At 47.8% G+C, this 22,945-nt stretch overlaps 1 protein-coding gene across 1 annotated transcript; it reads left to right on the forward strand.

Annotated features, from left to right (window-relative positions):
* The first annotated feature begins 14,411 nt into the window (after nt 1-14,411).
* On the forward strand, nt 14,412-18,063 carry LOC125513835 (membrane steroid-binding protein 1-like). Its single transcript, XM_048679044.1, has 2 exons — nt 14,412-14,920; nt 17,064-18,063. The coding sequence occupies exons 1-2, from the start codon at nt 14,595-14,597 to the stop codon at nt 17,638-17,640; spliced, it is 903 nt and encodes a 300-aa protein (XP_048535001.1). The 5' UTR covers nt 14,412-14,594; the 3' UTR covers nt 17,641-18,063.
* The last annotated feature ends 4,882 nt before the right edge of the window (nt 18,064-22,945 follow it).

The raw sequence follows: 22,945 nt of genomic DNA on the forward strand, positions 1-22,945 counted from the left end.
CCAAGCCGAAAACCGCAAAGGGACTCCTTCGGAGTTACGTCGCAGTGTGGCCCAGCATAGAGGCGTTGCACACCCGCTTTGCTTCACTGATGAAGTAATGGATCATGAATTCCCCGAGGGATTCAAACCCGTCAATATTGAATCATATGACAGGGCAACCGATCCCACGGTATGGATAGGAGATTTCATCCTCCACATCCATATGGCCCGTGGGGATGACCTCCACGCCATTAAATACCTCCCACTAAAATTAAAAGGGCCAGCTCGGTACTAGTTAAACAGCCTGCCTGAAAATTCCATAGGCCGCTGGGAGGACTTGGAAGAGGCCTTCCTGGATAACTTCCGAGGAACATACGTCCGGCCACCGGATGCCGATGACCTAAGTCAAATTGTAAAACAGCCCGGAGAATCAGCCAGGGAGCTCTGGACTCGGTTCTTAGTAAAAAAGGAACCAAATCATCGACTGTCCGGACGCGGAAGCCCTTGGGGCTTTCCGACACAGCGTCCAAGACGAATGGCTTGCACACCACCTCGGCCAAGAGGGACCTAAACCCATGACAACCCTCACTGCTCTGATGACTCGCTTTTGTGCAGGAGAAGACGGCCGGCTCGCTCGTAGAAGCAATAGCGCCAGCAACCAGGGCACCTCTGAAATCTGAGACGACAACGGCAAGCAACGAGGAAGCAGAAACAACGGTTGCAATCACAATGAAAGATCAGGCGACACAACAGTCAACGCTGGATTCAGCAACCCCAAGCCCGGTCAGCGGAAGAAGCCATTCAAGACGATTCGAGACGAACCATCCAACCTGGACAGGATATTGGACAGACCCTGCCAGATTCATGTCCACCCCGATAAACTAGCTTATCATACCAACAAAAACTGCTGGGTCTTTAAATAGGCCGGCAAGGTCAACACCGAACATAGGGGGAGGAGGCCGCCAAGCAACAGGGATGACGGAAAGGTTCACCAACGAAACACCGGGGGTCTGAAGCAGTCTCCACCCGGGGATCAACTACCCCTAGAACAGAAATAGCAACCCGGCTTTCGCCGCCCACTCCGTACACCTACAAAGTTTGTACCGCGTGTACATCATTACGCACTCAAGATACCATGGGCATCGGTAGAAGCACAATACGGACAAGCCTGCGAGCACTCCAGTAACTTTTTCTATATATAATTATTTATTTTCTTTTTATTTCTTCTTTCGATATCCAATAAAAAACAGGTGACGAATAGGAAAAAAAATCAGAAAATGGCTATATTGGAGTCCCGATTCGTACACTCACCTAAGGGACTATGTCCATCAAGGATTCCCCTCACCGAGGACTGGCGGCGCAGACGTGCGACAGAAGGTCCAAAATAACTTTTTGTAGACCGCACTCTCTATTTTTCGAGCCTGTACTATGCATGTTCCTCCGCCTCCAACCCCGAGCATGTCAAATAGCCAGGGGGATGGCTTTTATATACATATATCATAAGTAATCATCGACATATCGCTCAGTTACCAGTAAACAATATCCGAACTAATCATCCTTATGGTTTTCCCGACAAATATGGCTCCTACGGTTATTTCACAGAAATACCTTGGCCTAACCTGCCAGGGGCTCGGTGTGGGAACAAATGAGTTGCCAGTAAAAGTCCGAACAACTCTATAACATACTTCGGCGTCGTAAGTTTGGCCTTATATGCATCAGCTCCGAATCATTGTCTTGGGTCAATAGTTGGGTTGTCCGGCTCCTGTGCTTGCTACCCTATGTTCTGCTCTATCGGCTAGGGTAGTAAAGGGAGAACTATTACGATTGTGCCCTTGTCTAAACCGGATGAGCACCTCAGTAGAGAAAGCCAAAAACTGACTGTCATGATACGGCGAGAGCTGGTCAAACACTTGACGACTTCTTGGAATCTTTAGAGATTCTCCGTGTCACACGAGGGATCTTTTTCAGATCAAATATGCAAGGCACCATATGCCGCATACATACCAGGGGCTATGTCATAGCCCCACCATAAAACTCCTATGGCTAAGTGAAAGTGTTAACGCCTTATAGTCCGATTGCCTGGTTCGCCGCATTATCACCTCCTTCATGGACCAAGACGTTGGATAAAGAGTGATTAAATGCTTTTTCGAACACCCCCGTACTTCCTACGAGGGGGCTGAAGCCGACGACTGGAAAACTTTCAGATTACATCAAAACGGTCGCACAGGAGGAATTCAAGATTTCAAGCAAAACATAAATAGATTAACTATAAAATTGTCTTTTACAATTTTCATACACCTCATTCGAACATTATATTTTTTGAGCACTGAACCTATATAATGCGGGCGGCCTCTAGGACATCTTCGAAATAATGCTCCAGTTCCGGACGGTCCTTGCCCTTGGGTGGACCCTTCGTCGCAACATCGATGGCCTTCATCTTCCCCCAGAACGTCTTGACTCGGGCAAAAGCCATCCGTGCACCCTCAATGCACGTTGACCGCTTCACAGCGTCGATCTGCGGCACCGCGTCAACAAGCCTTTGCACCAAACCTAAATAGCTATTCAGGAGAGGCTCGGTCGGCCACAACCGGACTACGACGTCCTTCATGGCAGCGCCGGACATCCTATGAAGTTCGGCCCATTGGGACATGTGTTCATTGAGCAACAGAGGGCGCTTCGATGCATCAAACTGTGACCAAAAAAGCTTCTCCGTTGCATATCCATCTCGCGCCTGGTAATACTACGCCGCATCGGCAGAACTCTTCGGCAAGTCCAAGCACTCGTCCGGAGAACTCCATACTTGGTTAAGCTGGGCATAGTTCGGGTCACCGAACTTAGTTTCCAGCAGAAAGGGCTTTCTAGCCACAATCTCCCTCGCCCATCAAACCTCCTCACGGGCTGCTCTGCATTCCGACCGTGCTTCTCTCGCCTCTTGTAAGGCCTTGTCTAGATTAGCCGTCAAGGCTTCACTCTCCTTCTCCAGAAATTTACAGCGGCCGGTAGCATTCTCCAGTTCGAGCGTCATCGTGGATATCTTCTCCTCATCCTGGCGCCGTGGAACTTGTTCGGCTTTTAATTCAGTCGATGCCTTTTTGGCAGCAGCATCGCTACGCCGGGCCTGCTCCTTGGCCCGGGCCAGCTCAGCTTGAAGAACTTCAATGGTGGCAGCACCATCTGCAGCCAAATCTCAGCATCATGCTTATACCACAAAAATGTATGAGGATTGCCCCGAATACATACCTTGCGACTCGTCCAGACGCATATTGATTGCAGCAAAGATCATTCCCTGCCACATCAAGCTTCCGCTACAAATCGACAATCTCCATAGTCCGGGAAGTGGTCAAGGGGGAAGCAGCCTGCGTTTAAAGTTCATCAGGTTAGTCCTCAAACGATCCTTTTTGATCCTCTGTTTGCTTCCCAGTGGAAGCCAACCCGAGTATTAGGGGCTACTACCTATACACAGGCGCATCTTTGCAAATGAAACATAACTGAAAACATTATGTCACAAACCTCGAAGCCCTTCAATAGGCTCATGAAGGCTTCATTTAATCCGCTCTTCGCGGACGAAATCTTCTCAATCACTGTACCCATCAAGGTACGCTGTTCCCCCGAGACAGATGCTTTCTGCAACATGTCCCGCAATATATCCGGAGTCTCCAGGTCTCCGGAAGCTGCTCCAAAAACACAATCGTCCTTTGAAGGAATCTGCACGCATGTCTCCAAAATCGATGTCGGCTGTGAACCAGACAGTCCGGGGCCCTTGTTACCATCAGCCCCCGAATCCCGGATGGTCGGAGGTCCACCTTTGGGTACAACCTCTTCTATCCCCTGGTCTAAAGGGACCCTCCGCAATGACACTTCAGAGTCATCCGCGTTGTTGGGCGAGGAGGTTTGAGGAGGCGTCTCGCTCTCCATCATCTCTGGAAGGAGATTCCCCGAGGAAGAGAATCGCCTAGAAAAACTCTGTGCCGACCTGTAAAAGTGCGTGAATGCATTACGTATATCTTCGGTAAACAGCAACGGAGCAGGACGCTATCAAAGTATTCCAGATTCTCTTATGGTTTGACCGAGGGCTTGTCCCCTTGTTGGAGCTGCTCAACGGCATCACTTTCCAAACCCAAGCCAGTCGGCGGCGGCATCTTGCCCTTCTTAAAAGACCGCCCCTCCCAAACTTCGGAGGCGGCCCTTTTCCTCCTATTTGGAGAAGGGATACTGGGTCCTTTTCCACCTCCGTCTTCGGGCGAGGAAAGGTCGATTTCTCTGGACTCAGTGTCTGACTTACCTCCGAAACCAAGGTCATCTTGGGTCTTTTTGCCCTCCCCTGCTGATGCCTGGAATGGCACCGAGGCCAGCATCCTTGTTAACACAGGAGTAGCTAAGTCTTCGGGAAGGGGAGTCGGACACCTAATCAATTCCACCTTCTTTATCCAGCCCTGAAAAAGGATGATACTCTTGGTTTCTTTCCACTGGATATCTGACTGACTATAAGGTACTCGGTAAACGTGTACTTACCGGGGTGTCCGGACGGTTATAGTCTAGGCCGCCATCTTCGGCGGTGTCCAGCCATTGCCTTCGTTTCCTGAAGAATAACCTCCACATTCCTTCGTGCGTTGTGCCGAAGAAGTGCTGAAGAGTTCGCGACCCTTCTGGAACTCCCATAGGCGGAGAGGCCGTCGCTGGCATAGGTGGGTCCGACGAACTAACATTACGTGAAAGACGTTGGCTATGTCGATGTCCCTCTCGATGAGGCTTCGGATGCGACTTTGCAGAGTTCGCACATCATTCATTGATCCCCAATCCAGCCCCTTGTTAATCCACGATGCAAGCTGAGTCGGGGCTGGATCGGAATGCGGGCGTAGTTGCCCACTTGGAGCCGTGGGACTCGGTGATATAGAACCACCCCTGCTGCCACAGATCATAAGATTTGGCGAAGGATCCTTTCAGCCAAACGGCGGTAGCAAGCTTGCTCACTGTGGCGCCGCCGCACTCGGCCTGCTCCCCCTCTACCACTTGTGGCTTCACATCGAAGGTCTTGAGCCACAAGCCGAAGTGCGGAGGAGTTCGTAGGAGGGCTTCGCATGTGACGATGAATGTCGAGATAAGAAGAATAGAGTCTGGGGCCAAATCGTGGAAGTCTAGCCCGTAGTAATACATGAGCCCTCCGACGAAGGGGTTAAGTGCAAACCCCAACCCACGGAGGAAGTGGGACACGAACACGACCCTCTTGCCAGATCTGGGGGTGGGAATAACCTGCCCCTCGGTAAGAAGCCGATGATGGATTTCGGTGGTCAGGTACCTCGTCGCCCGAAGCTTTGCAATGTCTTCCTCCATAACAGAAGAAGCTACCCACCGTCTTTGACGGCTAGATCCGGACATGTTTGGGGCTGGTGGCAACTGAAACCCAGGTGTTGGAACTCGGGGTAGCAGGAGTTGAGGAAGGGGCGAGCATGGAAGAAAAAGACGGGTCTGTACCCCTATATAAAGGCTGCAAATATCAAACGTCTCCTCTCGGGCCTCGAAAACTTGCTTGTTTCCAAGGAGTTGTACCCAAGCGACGGTTGGGTTACCCACGTCCGGGTCGACAGGAATCCCTTAAAAGAGGGAGACACGATCTCCGCTTGGACAAGACGTGCCAATAAAGCCATGTCCTGGGACATGGGGCGACGGGCCGGCTAAAACGGTTCGCGAGCAGTGGCTGGGCATGCATGGGGTCATATTACCAAAAAGTGGTCGGTGGGTTGAACCCATGAAATATTATATCCTCTGCGGTTGTGTATATAAGTCCGGATACAATCATTACATCCGAAGATCAACTAGGAGTTCGGAAGGGGGAACCCGCCTTGCAATGCCGAAGACAATCTGCGCGCCGGACTCCTCGTCATTGAAGCCAGGTTCAGGGGCTACTAAGGGAGTCCTGGACTAAGGGGTCCTCGGGCGTCCGGACTGTTATCTATGGGTCGGACTGATGGGCTGTGAAGACATGAAGGCCGAAGACTGTACCTGTGTCCGGATTGGACTCTAGGCAAGCTTGGCGACCCACTATGAAGATTCCTTCTTATGTAACCGACTCTATGTAAACCCTAGATCCCCTCGGTGTCTATATAAACCGGAGGGGTTAGTCCGAAAAGGATATACTCATTATCATAGTCATACAGGTTAGCCTCCTAGAGTTTAGCCATTACGATCTCGTGGTAGATCAACTCCTGTAACACCCATATTCATCAATATCAATCAAGCAGGACGTAGGGTATTACCTCCATAGAGAGGGCCCGAACCTGGGTAAACATTGTGTCCCCTGTCTCCTGTTACCATCGATCCTAGACGCACAGTTCGGGACCCCCTACCCGAGATCCGCCAGTTTTGACACCGACATCCACCCTATAATGCGCAAAATTTTCATTGGCTTCTTTTATTATAGATCTGAACTCATGAGCTAAAAAGATGGTAGTTGCTCGCTTAACAGAAGAATGCTCGATATTGGAAAATTCTAGAAAAATCCTTTGGATGCAAGGATGCATATGAATGAATTGTCTTTCAAGTTGCTATGCATCTCCTAGATAGATCTTGCGTGAACGTAGGATTTTTTTTTGAAATTGCATGCTATGTAAAGAAGGTTGTGGTGGTGGAAAAGTGTTTTCGTGGCTCTCCTGGTAGGTTTTGGAATATTTGAGAATATATAGGCGGAATAAATAGGTCGATGGAGTCGCGAGGGGCCCACATGGGTGGGGTCTGCTACCTCTTGAGCACTGCGTTGGTTTTTCCTTGAAGAGGAAAGGGTGATGCAGCAAAGTAGCGTAAATATTTCCTCAGTTTTTGAGAACCAAGGTATCAATATAGTAGGAGACTACACGCAAGTCCCTCGTACCTGCACAAACAAACAAGAACCTCGCAACCAACGCGATAAAGAGGTTGTCAATCCCTTACGGTCACTTACAAAAGTGAGATCTGATAGAGATAATAAGATAAATATTTTTGGTATTTTTGTTGTATAGATTGGAAAATAAAGATTGCAAAATAAACAATGATAGAAATAGCTTGTTGACGGGAGAATAATATAATGGAGAATAGATCCGGGGGCCATAGGTTTCACTAGTGGCTTCTCTCAAGATAGCAAATTCTACGGTGGGTGAACAAATTACTGTCGAGCAATTGATAGAAAAGCGCATAGTTATGAGAATATCTAGGCATGATCATGTATATAGGCATCATGTCTGCGACAAGTAGACCGAAACGACTCTACATATACTACTATAACTCCACACATCGACCGTTATCCGGCATGCATCTAGAGTATTAAGTTCCTAAGAACAGAGTAACACATTAGGCAAGATGACATGATGTAGAGGGATAAACTCAAGCAATATGATATAAAACCCATCTTTTTATCCTCAATGGCAACAATACAATACGTGCCTTGCTGCCCCTGCTGTCACTGGGAAAGGACACCGCAAGATTGAACCCAAAAGCTAAGCACTTCTCCCATTGCAAGAAAGAGCAATGTAGTAGGCCAAACCAAACTGATAATTCAAAGAGACTTGCAAAGATAACCAATCATACATAAAATATTTCAGGGAAGAACCAAATATTGTTCATAGATAATCTTGATCATAAACCCACAATTCATTGGATCTCGACAAACACACCGCAAAAAGAATTACATCGAATAGATCTCCAATAGAATCGAGGAGAACTTTGTATTGAGATCCAAAGAGAGAGAAGAAGCCATCTAGCTAATAACTATGGACCCGAAGGTCTGTGGTAAACTACTCACACATCATCGGAGAGGCTATGGTGTTGATGTAGAAGCCCTCCATGATCGATTCCCCCTCCGACGGAGCGCCGAAAAAGGCTCCAAGATGGGATCTCGTGGTGGAAATAGGGTTTCGTGATGCTCCTGGATGTTTTCGGGGTATATGGGTATATATAGGAGGAAGAAGTACGTCGGTGGAGCTGCAAGGGGCCAACGAGGGTGGGGGCGCGCCCATCCCCCTGGGGCGCGCCCTCCTGCCTTGTGGCCTCCTTGCTTCTTTCTTGACGTCCACTCCAAGTCTCCTGGATCATGTTTGTTCCAAAAATAACTCTCCTGAAGGTTTCATTCCGTTTGATATTCCTTTTCTCCGAAACACTGAAATAGACAAAAAAACAACAATTTGCACTGGGCCTTTGGTTAATAGGTTAGTCCCAAAAATAATATAAAAAGGTATATTAAATCCCATTAAACATCAAAAACAGATAATATAATAGCATGGAACAATCAAAAATTATAGATACGTTGGAGACGTATCACCTACCAACACTCAATAGATCATGATTACCTTAAGCTTGTGACCTTGTAGGTTCGGTAAAACATAGACATGACTGAAACCCCTTCATTCAATGGCCGGTAGTGGAACCATGGACGTCCATATCGATCACTATTAATACACGAATGACATTCAAGTGAACCTGCGGTTATCATGTTCTATTCCCTTTGCTTCTTGATACTTCACAAAACCCAAGGTGAGATATATCGGTATTCTCTTGAGTCATTCACGTGCTCACTATACTGATCTCCTTGTTGCCGATTTTGTTCTTCTTTCATGTTGACGTGTCCGGCATCCCTGTGACAAAGTCACCTGTGTTTGGCCATATGAGGATTGATGCCGTCACACCGAAAGAGCCCTAAAAATATCTCTCTATCGTCGGAGGAGCAAATTCCACTCTTGAGCTATCTAGTCCCTTATCAAACTTTCCTATGAACCTATAAGTTGTCGTTATGAGCACCGTGTTACAGATAACGTTTCAGCAATCACAAAGTTCATTGTATGGTAATAAGTGACTACGTTACTCTCATGGTCTAAGAAACTAAAACACACGTTAACACTTTGTGTTATAGCAGTTGACTTCAGACGATATTATCTCAAAGTATAACAAATAAATTTGGGTCGATTCGATATAATCGTTCTTCTAACGTCATACTCTCAACATTGTTTAGAGACTATCATTACACTTATTGGTATCTCAAAATCTGTAAAACGTGATCACAAACAACACTTGAGCTAGTCTTAGAGGCGAGACTAGGAATCTTATTTTACGGTTTATCATTCCACATGTGCATATGAATTTTTTAGTGAATCGCATATTCTAGGACCATAATAGTCATATGATACGTCTCCGTCGTATCTATAATGTTTGATTGTTCCATGCCAATATTCTACAACTTTTACATACTTTTGGCAACTTTTTATACTATTTTTGGGACTAACATATTGATCGAGTGCCCAGTGTCAGTTCCTGTTTGTTGCATGTTTTTTGTTTCACAGAAAATCCATATCAAACGGAGTCCAAACGGGATAAAAACTTAAGGAGATTTTTATGGAATATATGTGAATTTTGGGAAGTGGAATCAACGCAAGACGATGCCCGAAGGGCCCACGAGGGTGAGGGGCGCGCCCTGGGCCCTCGTGGACACTCCGTAAGGCAGTTGGTGCCCTTCTTTCACGGCAAGAAAAACCAATATCCGGATAAAATCCGTGTCAAAATTTCAGCCCAATCAGAGTTACGAATCACCGGGAATTTAAGAAACAGTGAAAGGGCAGAATCAGGGAGCGCAGAAACAAAAGGAAATAGAGAGATCCAATCTCGGAGGGGCTCTCGCCCCTCCGCCGCCATGGAGGCCATGGACCAGAGGGAAAACCCTTCTCCAATCTAGGGGGAAGGTCAATGAAGAATAAGAAGAAGGGGGGCTCTCTCCCCCTCTCTCCCGGTGGCGCCGCAACGTCGTCGGGGCCATCATCGCGACAATGATCTACACCAACAACTTCACCGCCGTCATCACCTACTCTTCCCCCCTCTATGCAGCGGTGTAACCCCTTTTTACCCGCTGTAATCTCTACTTAAACATGGTGCTCAACGCTATATATTATTTCCCAATGATGTATGGCTATCCTATGATGTTTGAGTAGATCTGTTTTGTCCTATGGGTTAATTGATGATCGTGATTGGTTTGAGTTGGATGTTTTATTATTGCTGTTGTCCTATGGTGCTTTCCGTGTCGCACAAGCGTGAGGGATCCCCGATGTAGGGTTTGCAATATGTTCATGATTTGCTTATGGTGGATGGTGTGAGTGACAGAAGCACAAACCCGAATAAGTAGGTTGTTTGCGTATGTGAGTAAAGAGGACTTGATGCCTTATAATGCTATGGTTGGGTTTTACCTTAATAATCTTTAGTAGTTGTGGATGCTTGCTAGACTCCTAATCATAAGTGCATATGATCCAAGAAGAGAAACTATGTTAGCTTATGCCTCTTCCTCAAATAAAATTGCAATAATGATTACCGGTTTAGTTATCGATTGTCTAGGGACAAATAACTTTCTCGTGACAAAAAGCTCTCTACTGAAACTATTTTAGTTGTGTCTTTATCTAAACATCCCCTAGATTTTATTTACATACTCTTTATTATCTTGCAAACCTAGCCTACAACACCTACAAAGTACTTCTAGTTTCATAGTTGTTCTGGGTAAGGCGAACGTTAAGCGTGCGTAGAGTTGTATCGGTGGTCGATAGAACTTGAGGGAATATTTGTTCTAACTTTAGCTCCTCGTTGGGTTCAACACTCTTACTTATCGAAAGAGTCTACAATTGATCCCCTATACTTGTGTGTTATCATCATAGCATAGAATATCTATACCTACTATTAAAGGGAGGTGATATTCTTGGTTTCGTCCCGCTTCGTTTGGTCCCGCTACAATTAATTTTTTTTAGACAACCTGCTTAATTAATTTCACGTACGCTATTTGGTTTCGTTACTTGCCACCCGTTTTGGCCCAACAGAGAAAGCCCATCTAGTGGTGCATTATGGCCCAGGTTAGGAGAAAAATAAAATTGCCGATGGGAGGCTTCGATCTCATAACCTGCCAATCGGCCACGCACAGTTTGTCCAACTGACCCAGCTAGAGATATGAGTGAATTTTTTTCTCCTGTTGCAATGCATTGGCCTTTTTGCTAGTAAACTCTTAATTATGAACATAGAAACAATAACACAATATTATTGCATTTAGGGCATATCTCCAACACTAAATCCATCAACCGCTAACAGAAAGCTGGATCACCAGATGCAGCACGAACCACCAATCCTTGCCGACCACCATGTCTGCAGGGACTAGATAAATGACGCTCGAGGCCGCGAACCACCTTTGTTCCCATCCTTGACCAAGCTTCCATGTGCACACGCACCACGCGCACCCGTCGGAGAGTGCAGAAGATCCAACAACCGCAGGCGCACTCCTACTCCAGCACTGCAAGCGGCTGCAACCCGGGCTGTCGCGCCGCCCGAGCAACAGCACCCCGCTGTGTGACCACTTTGCGATGAAAACCCTGCCACCGTCCTTGTGACGCACAAGCCCCACCATATCTCTCCAACTCGCTTGTGCCTGGCACACGCAGCAGCACTGCGCAACCGCACGTCACGTCACCTCTGGCTGCGACCGCCACGCCACCACACGCCCCAAGCCATGGCCACCACGTCGCGCGTCATGCAACCACACACCTCAGCTGGCCAAGAGGTGAAAATTGGTGTAAATTAGTATGTGTTGTATTAAGCCTTTGGAGCAATTTATATAGTCGATTCACTAACTCTTATATAGATGAGAATGTACAAAGTTTCCCCTAGCTCCTACACCATTTGGTTAATCAAATCGAAAAGTAAAAAGGGAAAATTTGCAAAAGTCTTTGCGCAAAATTAAAAGATGTAGGATTTAGATAAGACATAGTTAATTCTTATACCGAAAAATGCATTTGGAGGATGGGCTCCAGGTAGCCCTTTAGTTTTTTTCTTGGAAACTATATCTTCACATCTCAGAAAAAAAATCTGAAAATGTGTGCATATACATGCACACCTATGCTATGCTCATACAAAGTTTCGTCAAAATATACTTTCATTTGTGGTATACACAAAAAGACAAATACATGTCAAAATGGCGCTATTTTTAGTTGTATTTGGGCCACAATTTAATATTTTTTGTATAGCTTAAAAATCATTGTATTATTTGATAAGACTTTACAAATACTAAGAGGACATACATGTGTGTCCACATAATTATGTTTTTACTTTAAAATAGCATTTTTTTGGTTTCCGTAACATACTGGGCTTTAAGGAGCCCAAGAGCCAAAACTTCACACTGGTTAGCTACACACTTTGTATAAAGTACTAGATCATTGATGGCGATTGTTGCCACGAGCATTCATTTTTACAATAGTATGGTAGGTGATTAGTATAAAATTCATGTTGGTGAACCTTGTTAATAAATTTCGGTGTCGTGCTCGTGCTATGTGATTACTTGTCCTCAACGGATCGACAGCGACCTCGGATAATTCTAACATGTTTTGCAATCCTTTTAATTGTTGAACCGCCTGCAAATTTGTAAACTTTAGTTTTTTTCTTCAAAATATGACATTTTTTATATTTTTGCCATGTTTTAGAGTTAGTGTTTGCCAAAGTTTTGCCATGTTTGAAATTGTTAGTCATAGTCCATGGCGAAATAAGAGAAAGTGTTTATAAAAACCATGACAATCTTTGTAAATTACCAAGTCATTTTTTAATAATATAACAAGGAAAATGTTTCCTCAAAACATAGAGAAGTATGATATTGGTTCACCATGTTTTATAGACATTTTGTTCTGCCAAAAAAATCCATGTGTATCCCTCAATTTCATACAAGTTTTGTCATGTTATTTACTTGCTTTTAGCTATAAACTATCAACCGTAGACTTTTTGATGTTTTTCCCATGGGCACTTTTAAGTTCCATACGACATTTTTTCAATAATTGTTCTCATGTAAAATTTATTGTATTGACCATGTCAAATTTATTGCAGTGACCCTGACATTTCTTCTCTCCTGTCCCGACAGTGACCGGGTTATCCGATTGGACATTTGAGGAATCCGATTGTAGATGCTCTTATAACTATCAAAAATGATGTCTAAATACTAGTTTTTAAAGTTTCGTGGTGCGTCATAGGAAATAACTATTTTTGCCTCAATTGAAGGTTCAAGACGTATGACAGCTTTTGTACTGGCGGGTGGAGGGGGGACCTCCTATATGTCGCTCTTTGCGATAAGTAGTCGGCGAGTCGCAGAGCCCACTTGGGCCAACCCATTGCTCTACGCCGCGAAGCAAGGGTAAAAATCGCAAAATAGGGTAGCGCGTGGTTGCTGGAATCAAACCCGCCACTGCCTAGTGATGTGGGTTCACTGCTAGCCACACCGACCATAAGCTCAGGCTTCAGGTGTGCAGCGTAATATGTAAATAACTAATTGCAGTATCAGACTTAACACTTCCCGGAAAAATCAAGAACAAACTTTTAATATCTGTGAAGTTTTTTAACTTACGAACAAATTTTTTTTGAAATCATGAACAAATTTTGAAATTTATGAACTTTATTCAAACACATGAACATTTTTGGAATTCTAGAACAAATTTCAAAAAAATATTTTTTTTGACAGAAACAACTTTTGATCCTCGAACATTTTTTGAATTTTCTGAATTTTTTTGAAACGGAGAACAATATTGAAAATTTTGAACAAATTTGGAAACACGGACATTTTCTGAATACATGATTTTTTTGAAAACCCGAGCATTTTTTAAAACTTCAAACAATTTTTGAAAACAGGGACAATTTTTGAAAGCACAGTAAGGAACCATCCAGATGGTTCTCAAAGCCGGAAATGGTCGCACGAAAAAAAAGCTAACTGGCTGGCCCATGTACCAACGAAGGTGTGCGATACCTCGACAACTTGTCGCAGTATGCGGCAAATAGGGTTTTCTAGGGAGGAGTTTCTTTGGAGGGATTTCACCCATCGAACATTCGCTCGATCGGACCGTTCCCAGTAAATGAATCGTTCGTACTGCTATTTTTTCAGTTTTGTCATGTCGGTCCTTATGTGATCTGTACTTTAATCTTTATGATATGAATGAGACACGTATTATCATGAAAAAGAAAACACGTCCTGAGGTGGAATTGTTGCCAACTATTGGCGTCCTAGATTTGTCAAGTTTCATCCTATGGATTTCCCCACACAAAAAAAATAGTTTCGTGCTATGGAATGTCAACACCAACCATGATGAGTAATATGGTCTTTGCCTTGAGGCTTTGACAAAAGCAGGACCGCACAATATTCTGATGTCAAATCGAGACAGTCCACCTACGTGACTTAGAGCACACGCCTATTTCGTTCCAGCTCCCCACATCTCACATCCCTGAACCGGCACCGCCTTCTTTCCTCCTATCTTTTTCTAGCTTCAGTTGGACGGTAGAAGATGACAGGAGCAGGTTGGTGCCAGTGAATGCTCTGCACGTCATCTCAACGATGTTCCAGGATGCTTCTTCCATCTAAAAAGAAGGGTGATCCGATCCCTGCTCGTGCACAAGTCTTTTTTCAACTTTCTAAACTTTCTAGATGGATTCTCTCTGATAAGAGCGTCGGGTCGAATGCTCCGTCTCAACTCTCAATCGACCGCGCGATTTCTCCGGCCCCATCCCTACAAAAGTGCACAGTTCGCGCGTCCCTCAGTTCCACTCCGGCCCCTTCCACCTCAACGTCGTTTTATAGTACCATCTCACCAGCGCAATCGTCCATGGCGATGGCTGCAGCGGGGGAGTGGTGGGAGGCAGCGAAGGCGACCATCGCGGCGTACACAGGACTGCCGCCGGAGGCGTTCATCACGGTGGCTGCGGTGATCGCCGGGCTTTACATGGCCCTCTCCGGCTCATTCGCGCGGCCAGCCCCGTCGCCGCCGAGAAGGAGGGAGGCGGAGGACGAGAGGACGCTCGAGGCGCTGCCGCCACCGGTGCAGCTTGGTGAGGTGACGGAGAAGGAGCTGGGGCTCTATGACGGGTCCGACCCCAAGAAGCCGCTCCTCATCGCCATCAAGGGGCAAATTTATGATGTCACGCAGAGCAGGTAGAGGCTCTCTCTCGTCTCTTATAGCCATTGAATTTCAGGACTATTGCACTTCTCTGTTCGTCTTCCCTAAAAATAAGAACACCTGCATTTCCTGAGAAATTGAAAAGGATAAGTTTTTTAATAGAAAAACTCATAATCTTGATATGCGTCAGAGAAAAAGTAGGGGTGAACCATTTAAATTATTGTTATCTATAAATTGCCACGAGAAGTTAAAAAGGGAGAATTTGTCAGCTGGAACTGAAAGGAGAATTTTGTTATTTGGCATTGTAGTTTAACCATTATATAAGGATGCCACATTCCCCCCAATTTTTTTCATAAAGAGTTCTCCTTGTTTCTGTTTACGTCGTTTCACATCATTCTCTTCTATGTCTGCTTAACTTCCATAGAGTTTGAGGCGATCAATTAGAAAAGGACATAATTAACCTGTTAGGAGATGATATCCTTACTTGGAAACATTTTACTAGTGATAGATTCCATACTCCATAGTGATATCTCTTATTGGCCCTGCACAATATTTCCTACAGGGAGCCCTGCAGCTGAGCCGAACCCGATTCCATACAAACTCATTAAATCTTTGTCATTTGTAGATAAGATTGCTTGATCTCAGATAGTTTGTGCTAGATATTTTGATTCTTGCGAGTCAATGAATTTGTCATGGCAAATATAGTTTGATCAGATAGAACTGTCTGAAGCTAGAAACATATGGTGTGTGTTTCCTTGTCTAACTAAGTGGGCTGGTTCTTCACAGTGATTATATTTTTGTTTTGTTTGCATGACAGTCACAAACCCATCGTAGCATTATTCTCAGGATCTGCACCGAACGTGTCTGTGTTAACGAAAATCACACATTTCATGCTATTCAAACTTAATCACTTTGAACCAGCTTAATTTTAGAGGGTTTTTACGGTACCCTATACTGCTATCGGGAAGGGAGCAGTATATGTGTGATCCCACCGTTGATCACAAAGGGAATTGCTCTGATGGGCCAATACTTCTGAACGACCAGGACACAAGCAGGTTGAGCCATGCCTGGGTGAGCATTCTAGCACACGGCGTGGTTGTCGACCTCACAGCAAAGGCAGATGAGCAGCTCCACGTCCCGCGAGATGTGGCCGAAGTAGAGGTTCCGCCACGCTCTGACACTCACCAAGACGCAGCTCTTTGGGCATCAGAAGACTGGCACATCTTGCACATCCTGGCCTCGTCGTCGACAGCGGCGAGCTCGTCCGCGGCGCATGGTGGTTTGGCATGCGTTGCCGCCATGCACGAGGCACAATAACCGTGATGCTAGGGTGAGGATGGGGCGCACGGCGACGGGCCATAACGTCATACCCGCAGAAGCATCAGTCCACGATCACGACGAATTAAGGGGAGATGGTCCAGCCGGCAGGCGCACGGTCGAAGGGAGGACGAGCGTCCGGGGACGTCTGCCGGAGATGCAGAGTCGCCGAATAATGAACTGCAAGCGCCTATACCGGTGGACAAGAGACACACAGTACTAGCGATACTGCTGATCCGTTTTCACCGATACAGATATCTAACAACCCTTGGATCTTTGCCATTGGACGGCCTGTATTCAATACAAGGTACCATAAGGATGTCGGTACTAACCATTGTTTAGTCGGAAATCAAGAGCTTTACTAATCGATTCACTGGATTACAATCCTTCATTAGACAAGCCGTAAGGAATGACGGGGTTCAATTTATCCACAAACAACATCTCCTAAAGGAATTACACGGTTTCGCGCAAAGATGAGCTAGTTCATTTGGTTCTCTAGCCGTAAACACTAGGCGAAATTCCTCAAAATTCCCACAAAGCTCTTGAATCTCATTCAAAGTGGTAGCTCTCTCCAGGCAATTAAGTACAGAAGAATTCTACTTATTAACCACAACTTGTGCGTTGGTTTCCACGATCACTTTCCTCAACCCATGATCATAGGCTAATTGTACTCCTTCCCTTACCACTACTGCCTCCATGACCAATGCGCTAGATCTCACTTCATTCCAAAGGGTCTGGGCACGGATGAGAGTGTCTTCATGGTTACCAACACCCAGACCGGTACTAACCATTGTATTGTAAATCAATGTTTGCAACATATTTATCCATCCTTCATACTTCCGCCTTCTTTGTGTTGTGCAGGATGTTCTATGGACCTGGTGGCCCATATGCATTGTTTGCGGGCAGGGATGTAAGTAGGGCATTGGCAAAGATGTCATTTGAGCTGAGTGATTTAACCGGTGACGTTTCAGGCTTAGGCCCTTTGGAGGTGGAAGCCTTGCAAGAATGGGAGCAGAAATTCATGGGCAAGTATGTGAAGGTTGGAACAATAAAGAAGACCATTTTGGTCTCTGAGGAAGATGGTAGAGCGCATGCTGAGATATCTGGAAGAGGCTTCGACGCAAATGCAATACAGAGAAATCATGAGTTGGCACCAGAAAAAAATAGAGCTGAAAATACAACTGCAGGTCATGTAAGTGCAATGGAGCAGCCAATGAAAATTTCCCATGTGGGTGACAGCAAAAGCATCCATGAAGATGAAGTGAAGACGCCAGAAGAAACGCCTGGTGTAGATTTAAGGAACACAAGCAGCACAAGCGGTGGAGGAGAGCGTGAAGACATCGGGCAGAAGGCAAAACAGGCACCGGATGTAGATGTGAACGGCAGCAGAAACCGTGAAGGTACAGGAGGATCAAGGGAAGTGCCAGGTGTTGGTTAGAACAATACAAACATCCATCAAGATGAAGTGGAGAAACTAAAGGAAGCATCAGATATTGAGGTGAAGTATGCGTAGAGTTGTGCCTATTGATGACGATGCGTAGAGTTGTGCCTATTTAAGAAGGAAGTAGAAATTTAACCTTGGAAGATGACTGATTCTTCATGTTTCTGATCCAAACAGCACATCCTCTCAACTCTTACTTTGCAATGCAGCTCACTCTGCAATGCAATAAATGAGAATCTACTGTGTTAAACCATGAGAGCATTACTAAGTGAAATAATTATTCTACTAGACTACATGGTAAAGAACTTCTATGCAATATTTGGTTGTGGTGGAAAAATAAATAAATGTACATGATGATTCAGCTGAACCATATCAACTACTAAAAGGGTAGGCACAACCATACAAGGTTACCAAATTTAACTATTGGTGTAATGTGTACAGCCATATAAGTATTGTGTGAACACATGGATTTTTTTTAGAAAAGAAGGATGACCCCCGGCCTCTGCATCTGGACGATGCATACGGCCACTTTATTAATTATTCTCACAAGACTTTACAAAGTCATACAACAGCAAGACTAAAGCCACCGTCTAAGCAACAACTGTCGCTACACCTATCCAATTGATGAAGGGGCGCTGATAGCCTGGGCCTAATACCAAACAGACATCGCAGCCAAACCTAAACATGTAAGACCTGAGGTCCCAACCAGGACGACTGCCTGGTATGGGGCACCTACCAGTCCGGTGCACTAACCAGGACGCCTGTCGGGTATAAGGCCGTCGCAGCCACCTGCCACGAGTCCATCTTCAGAGCTGTACTATTGCATCTACCGTGCCAGGTCTCTCTGCCATCGACGCCACCACGACGCCAGATAGCGTCGTCCTCCTGCGCGAGTCCATCCTCCCACATCGAACTCCGAATGCACCACGCTATCAAGATCCGTCGCCATCAATTTGTAGGATGAAGCACCGCTCCACCAAAGAAGCTGTCCGCTGGTCCCGCGAAGCCAAGTGCACCTCCAAGAATGCCGCCCCAAAGGGGGTTACGACACATGAATGCCGCCAACATCCAATCAGCTGATCTAGGGTTTCCCCGGAGGTATTGAGTGGAGTTGGGAGCTTCACTTCGATGATGCCTTCATGAAGGAAACGATGATAAGGGCATCGTCATCACCGGCTCCGGCCATCAACCGAAGACCAGGTTTTCACCCGGATCCGTCCCAAGAAATCCGCCCAATAACCTGTGCACCGTCTCAACCGCCTTCAAAGCCCCAGATCCAGCCGCCTAGATCCGGCGACCAACCGCAGCAACAGTGCCACCGTGGGATCCCTGGCGCACCAGCCACTGCCTGAGTGTGCCACCACTGGAGCCTAGGAGGAGGGCTCCCACCCCTCCTCGCCAAGCCGCGAGAGCCGCCAAGAAGACCCCGCGCACTCGTCACCGTCTCTAATCCGAACCTCGCCGTCACAGATCCGCCTTGGACATGGATTGCACCACGCCATGCCGCCGCGGGAAGCCCTAGCTTCACTAGCCGCCACCCTCCAGGGCCGCCGCCCCGGGATCCAGGCAGAACCTCGCCGCTGCCACCGGCCAAGTTCCGCCACCGCCGACCGGCCACTGCGACCTCTGCCGCCATGCTGCCGACGGATCTGGGCGAGGATAGCCATCCTCCCCGAGGACAGACGTCGTAGCCTCTTCACCGCGTACTCGCACGGGAAGCCACCGTGGCCGCGTCCCCACCCTCGGCGGATGCCGCGCACGTGCCGCCTCGCCGCCGACGAAGGCCGCTGCCACGAGGAGACCCGCACGCAGCCGCTGCACAGCTCGGTGTCGATCCATCTGCAGCCACCGTCAAGATCGTCACCGCCGCGCCGCCAGGATCCGCGCGCCCCGGCGCCTCCGCTCAGCCTGGACGCTCCCGCAGGTCACAAACGCGAGGAGGGGAGAAGGCCCCCGCCGCCAGCCACCGTGGGGGGTTTTGCCCTGGCGGCTCTGGCCGGCGGTGGGGAAGGGGAGGAGGGAAGGGCTAGCGGCAGACGTGGCGGCTCCGCCTGTGTCGCCCGTGGGAGGGGCGACGCGAGGGCTCATTGTCATCCGGGTGAACACATGGATGCATTTGAAGATGGGCATCATCAGAAAATATCGATGCTTCGAGTGACCTTTATGAGTAGCGAACACAGAGGGCAAAAGTTATTTCGTACATACTATGTGGATGCTAAAAAAACCCGCATCCCTCCCGTGTCGCGCCCGCATTGCGACCGGAGGGACCTTTGCGCCGCCGGCCCTCGCCCCCCTTCCAATCCCCTGTCCTCGCCGCCGCCGGGACACGCCGCCAGGCAAAGCCAGGCCGCCAGTGCGGCGGCGGGGCTTCATCACCTCTCGCTCGGAGTCGTCTTGCGCGGGGAGACGAGGTGGGCGGCTGCGCGTTGGCGTGGGGCGCGGCGGTGTCTTGGCAAGCGTTGGGCAACGGTGACACGGTTGTCACGCTCGGGCGCGGTGGGCTACCAGTAGTGGTCTCCCATGGCGCAGCGGTGGCTAGATCGATCAGATCGGGATGCTAGCTGGTGGTTGCGGGGGGATTCGATGCCGCTGGCGGGGCTCCCTTGTCGTCCTTCTGAAGCGGTGGTGCTCATAGCGAGGAGGGCTGGCGTTAATTGGGAAGCCGGCCTTGCTGCCCAGCAGTGGTCTGTCCCGTTCGTGGGCACAGCTGAGAGGGCTGCTGACGCCCTCCTCCTCGCCAGTGGCACGACCGGTTCGCTTGTGGCTACCTCACCCGTCCTTGGACAAGCGGGATGTTGCCCAAGGAGTTGCGACGGTGGTTCTCGCATGGGTTGGCGGAGGCCGGGCACTGCCCAGATCTGGTCCGTCTGGATTCAGGGGAGCTCCGCGGTGGTTGGCCCTGCCGTTAATTGAGCTTCAAAACTTTGATCTGCTTCATGCCAGTCTCCTCGATCTGGACATCGATGGGTTCCGGTCTTCCTCTTGGAGATCTCGGTTTTTGGCTCATGGCGTTAGTAGATATCTTGATTGGAATTGATCCGGTCGGATGTGCCCTCATCTTCGGCCAAAGAAGCTTCGGGGTGTCGTGCGAAGCTTTGCTATCTTGTCAGTGTCATGGGACCTGTCTAAATATAGATTTCCACGACGTTGACAGAAGTGAAGAAAGTCATTGTGGCTGCGATCGAAGACTTGTGATGGCGAAGAGGAGTTTTGGTTGCGTCGAAGAATGGCAGCACATGTTCTTTTCCCTGTGTGTGGGTGTTGAGCACTTGCAGCGGCGGTCTTGGCAGGAGGGGGCGGCAACACAGGTGGACAACTGTAACACCCCGGATATGACTTTCCCAATATGTATTCCAACTCTTGCTGTTTCCGGCCTTAAGTTATTTTATTTTCTCGGGTTCGGGTTTTGTCTCCGTGTGTTGTTCTCGTTGTCATGCATCTCATATCATGTCATCATGTGCATTGCATTTGCATACGTGTTCATCTCATGCATCCGAGCATTTTCCCCATTGTTCGTTTTGCATTCCGGCGCTTCGTTCTCCTCCGGTGGTCATTTCTACCTTTCTTTCGTGTGTGGGGATTAAACATTTCCGGATTGGACAGAGACTTGCCAAGCGGCCTTGGTTTACTACCGGTAGACCGCCTGTCAAGTTTCGTATCATTTGGACTTCGTTTGATACTCCAACGGTTAACCGAGGGACCGAAAAGGCCTCGTGTGTGTTGCAGCCCAACACCCCTCCAATTTGGCCCAAAACCCACCAAAACCTTCTCCATCACCTAGCGCGTTTGATCACGATCACGTGGCCGAAAACCGCACCTCATTTGGACTCTCCTAGCTCCCTCTATGCCTATATATAGAACCCCCTCCGAAATTCACAGGCGAAACCCTAACTCTCTTCCTCTCCTCGCGACCAGACAAAAATTCCGCCGTCGGACACGTCCGTTTCCACCCTCCGCCGCCACGTGTCATCGTCTGGTTCGCCGCCGCTCGGTGCCCACTTCGCCGCGCTGCCGGGCCCGAAGAGCCCGCAACCGGCCCCCGCGGCCCATCCAACGCCGTCGCCCGAGCCCGCGGGGAGACCAGATCCGCGCCGCCCGAACCTCCCTTGCGCCGCCGCCCGCCGTCTCGTCGCCGGTCTTCCCCGACGCCGGTGACCGCTGACGACGCCGCGCCCCACTCCGCCTGCTCCGCCGCCGACCACCGCCCGCCGCGCCGCTTCCTCCTCGCCGGCCGATCACCACCCGCCTCGCCGCCCTTCTTCCCCGTCAAGTCCGGCCACCACCACGGCTACTCCGGCAAACAGGTCTCCGGCGAACCTCGTAACCCACGCTGGATCCGGATCTGGTTATTCTCACGGTTGACTTTCTCCCGAAACTCTAGTTCAAATGCCCTTGTTCTTAGCATCGTAACTCCGCATCCGTAGACCCGTTTTGGGCATATAGCATATCAAAATGTTCGTCTCAGAGAGCACATCATTTCATCTCATTGCATCATTTTCATTTGAGTTCATCTTGATGCCCGAAATGCTATTAGAAGAGTGCTACTGGAGTTAATTGTCAGATCTGCTGCTCCATTTAGATATTTGTCATTTTTGCTATGATTATTGTGTGCGTGATATGCCCATGAGCTCTACATATGTTTTGTTAAGGGTTTTGCCATCTTTCCAGAGGTGCAACCCATGTATTTTTGTGATGCATGTGGTGACTAGCACAAGCTTGCAAAGTGAGGAATTTGCTAATGCTGATCTCAGGGACTTAGCATTTCCACTAAGTCCTTGAGCTGTTTATCTCATATGGCCATATGTTCATGATGTTTCCTAGTGATCCATGCCTCTTTTGAGGATGATCAGTAAGGATGTTTTGCTAATCTTGTAGTGCTCTATCCATCCATGTCTTCGTTTGCAATTATGGAGCACCCTATCTTGAGTCAATCGAGCTCTACTTTTGTCATTTCGTGAATGTGGGCAGATTGTCTACTTGTTAGCGATTTTGCCGAGGATGTTGTAGTTGATCCGTGCATGCTATGGTATTGATCTTGCCATGTCTAGATTGTATTTTGTGTATTCTTAATGGGTGTATGCTTAGTTTGCCATGACTTGCTCTGTAGTGAGTGCATCGAGCTCGTAAAGTTGGAGAAACTGTCACCCGCTAGCCACCTTTGTGCAAAGCACGTCGGAAGAACCGGTCTCGTGTAAGCGTACGCATAATGTCGGTCCGGGCCGCTTCATCCAACAATACCGCTGAACCAAAGTATGACATGCTGGTAAGCAGTATGACTTATATCGCCCACAACTCACTTGTG

Source organism: Triticum urartu, chromosome 6 (assembly GCF_003073215.2).
Source record: "Triticum urartu cultivar G1812 chromosome 6, Tu2.1, whole genome shotgun sequence".
NCBI lineage: Eukaryota > Viridiplantae > Streptophyta > Magnoliopsida > Poales > Poaceae > Triticum > Triticum urartu.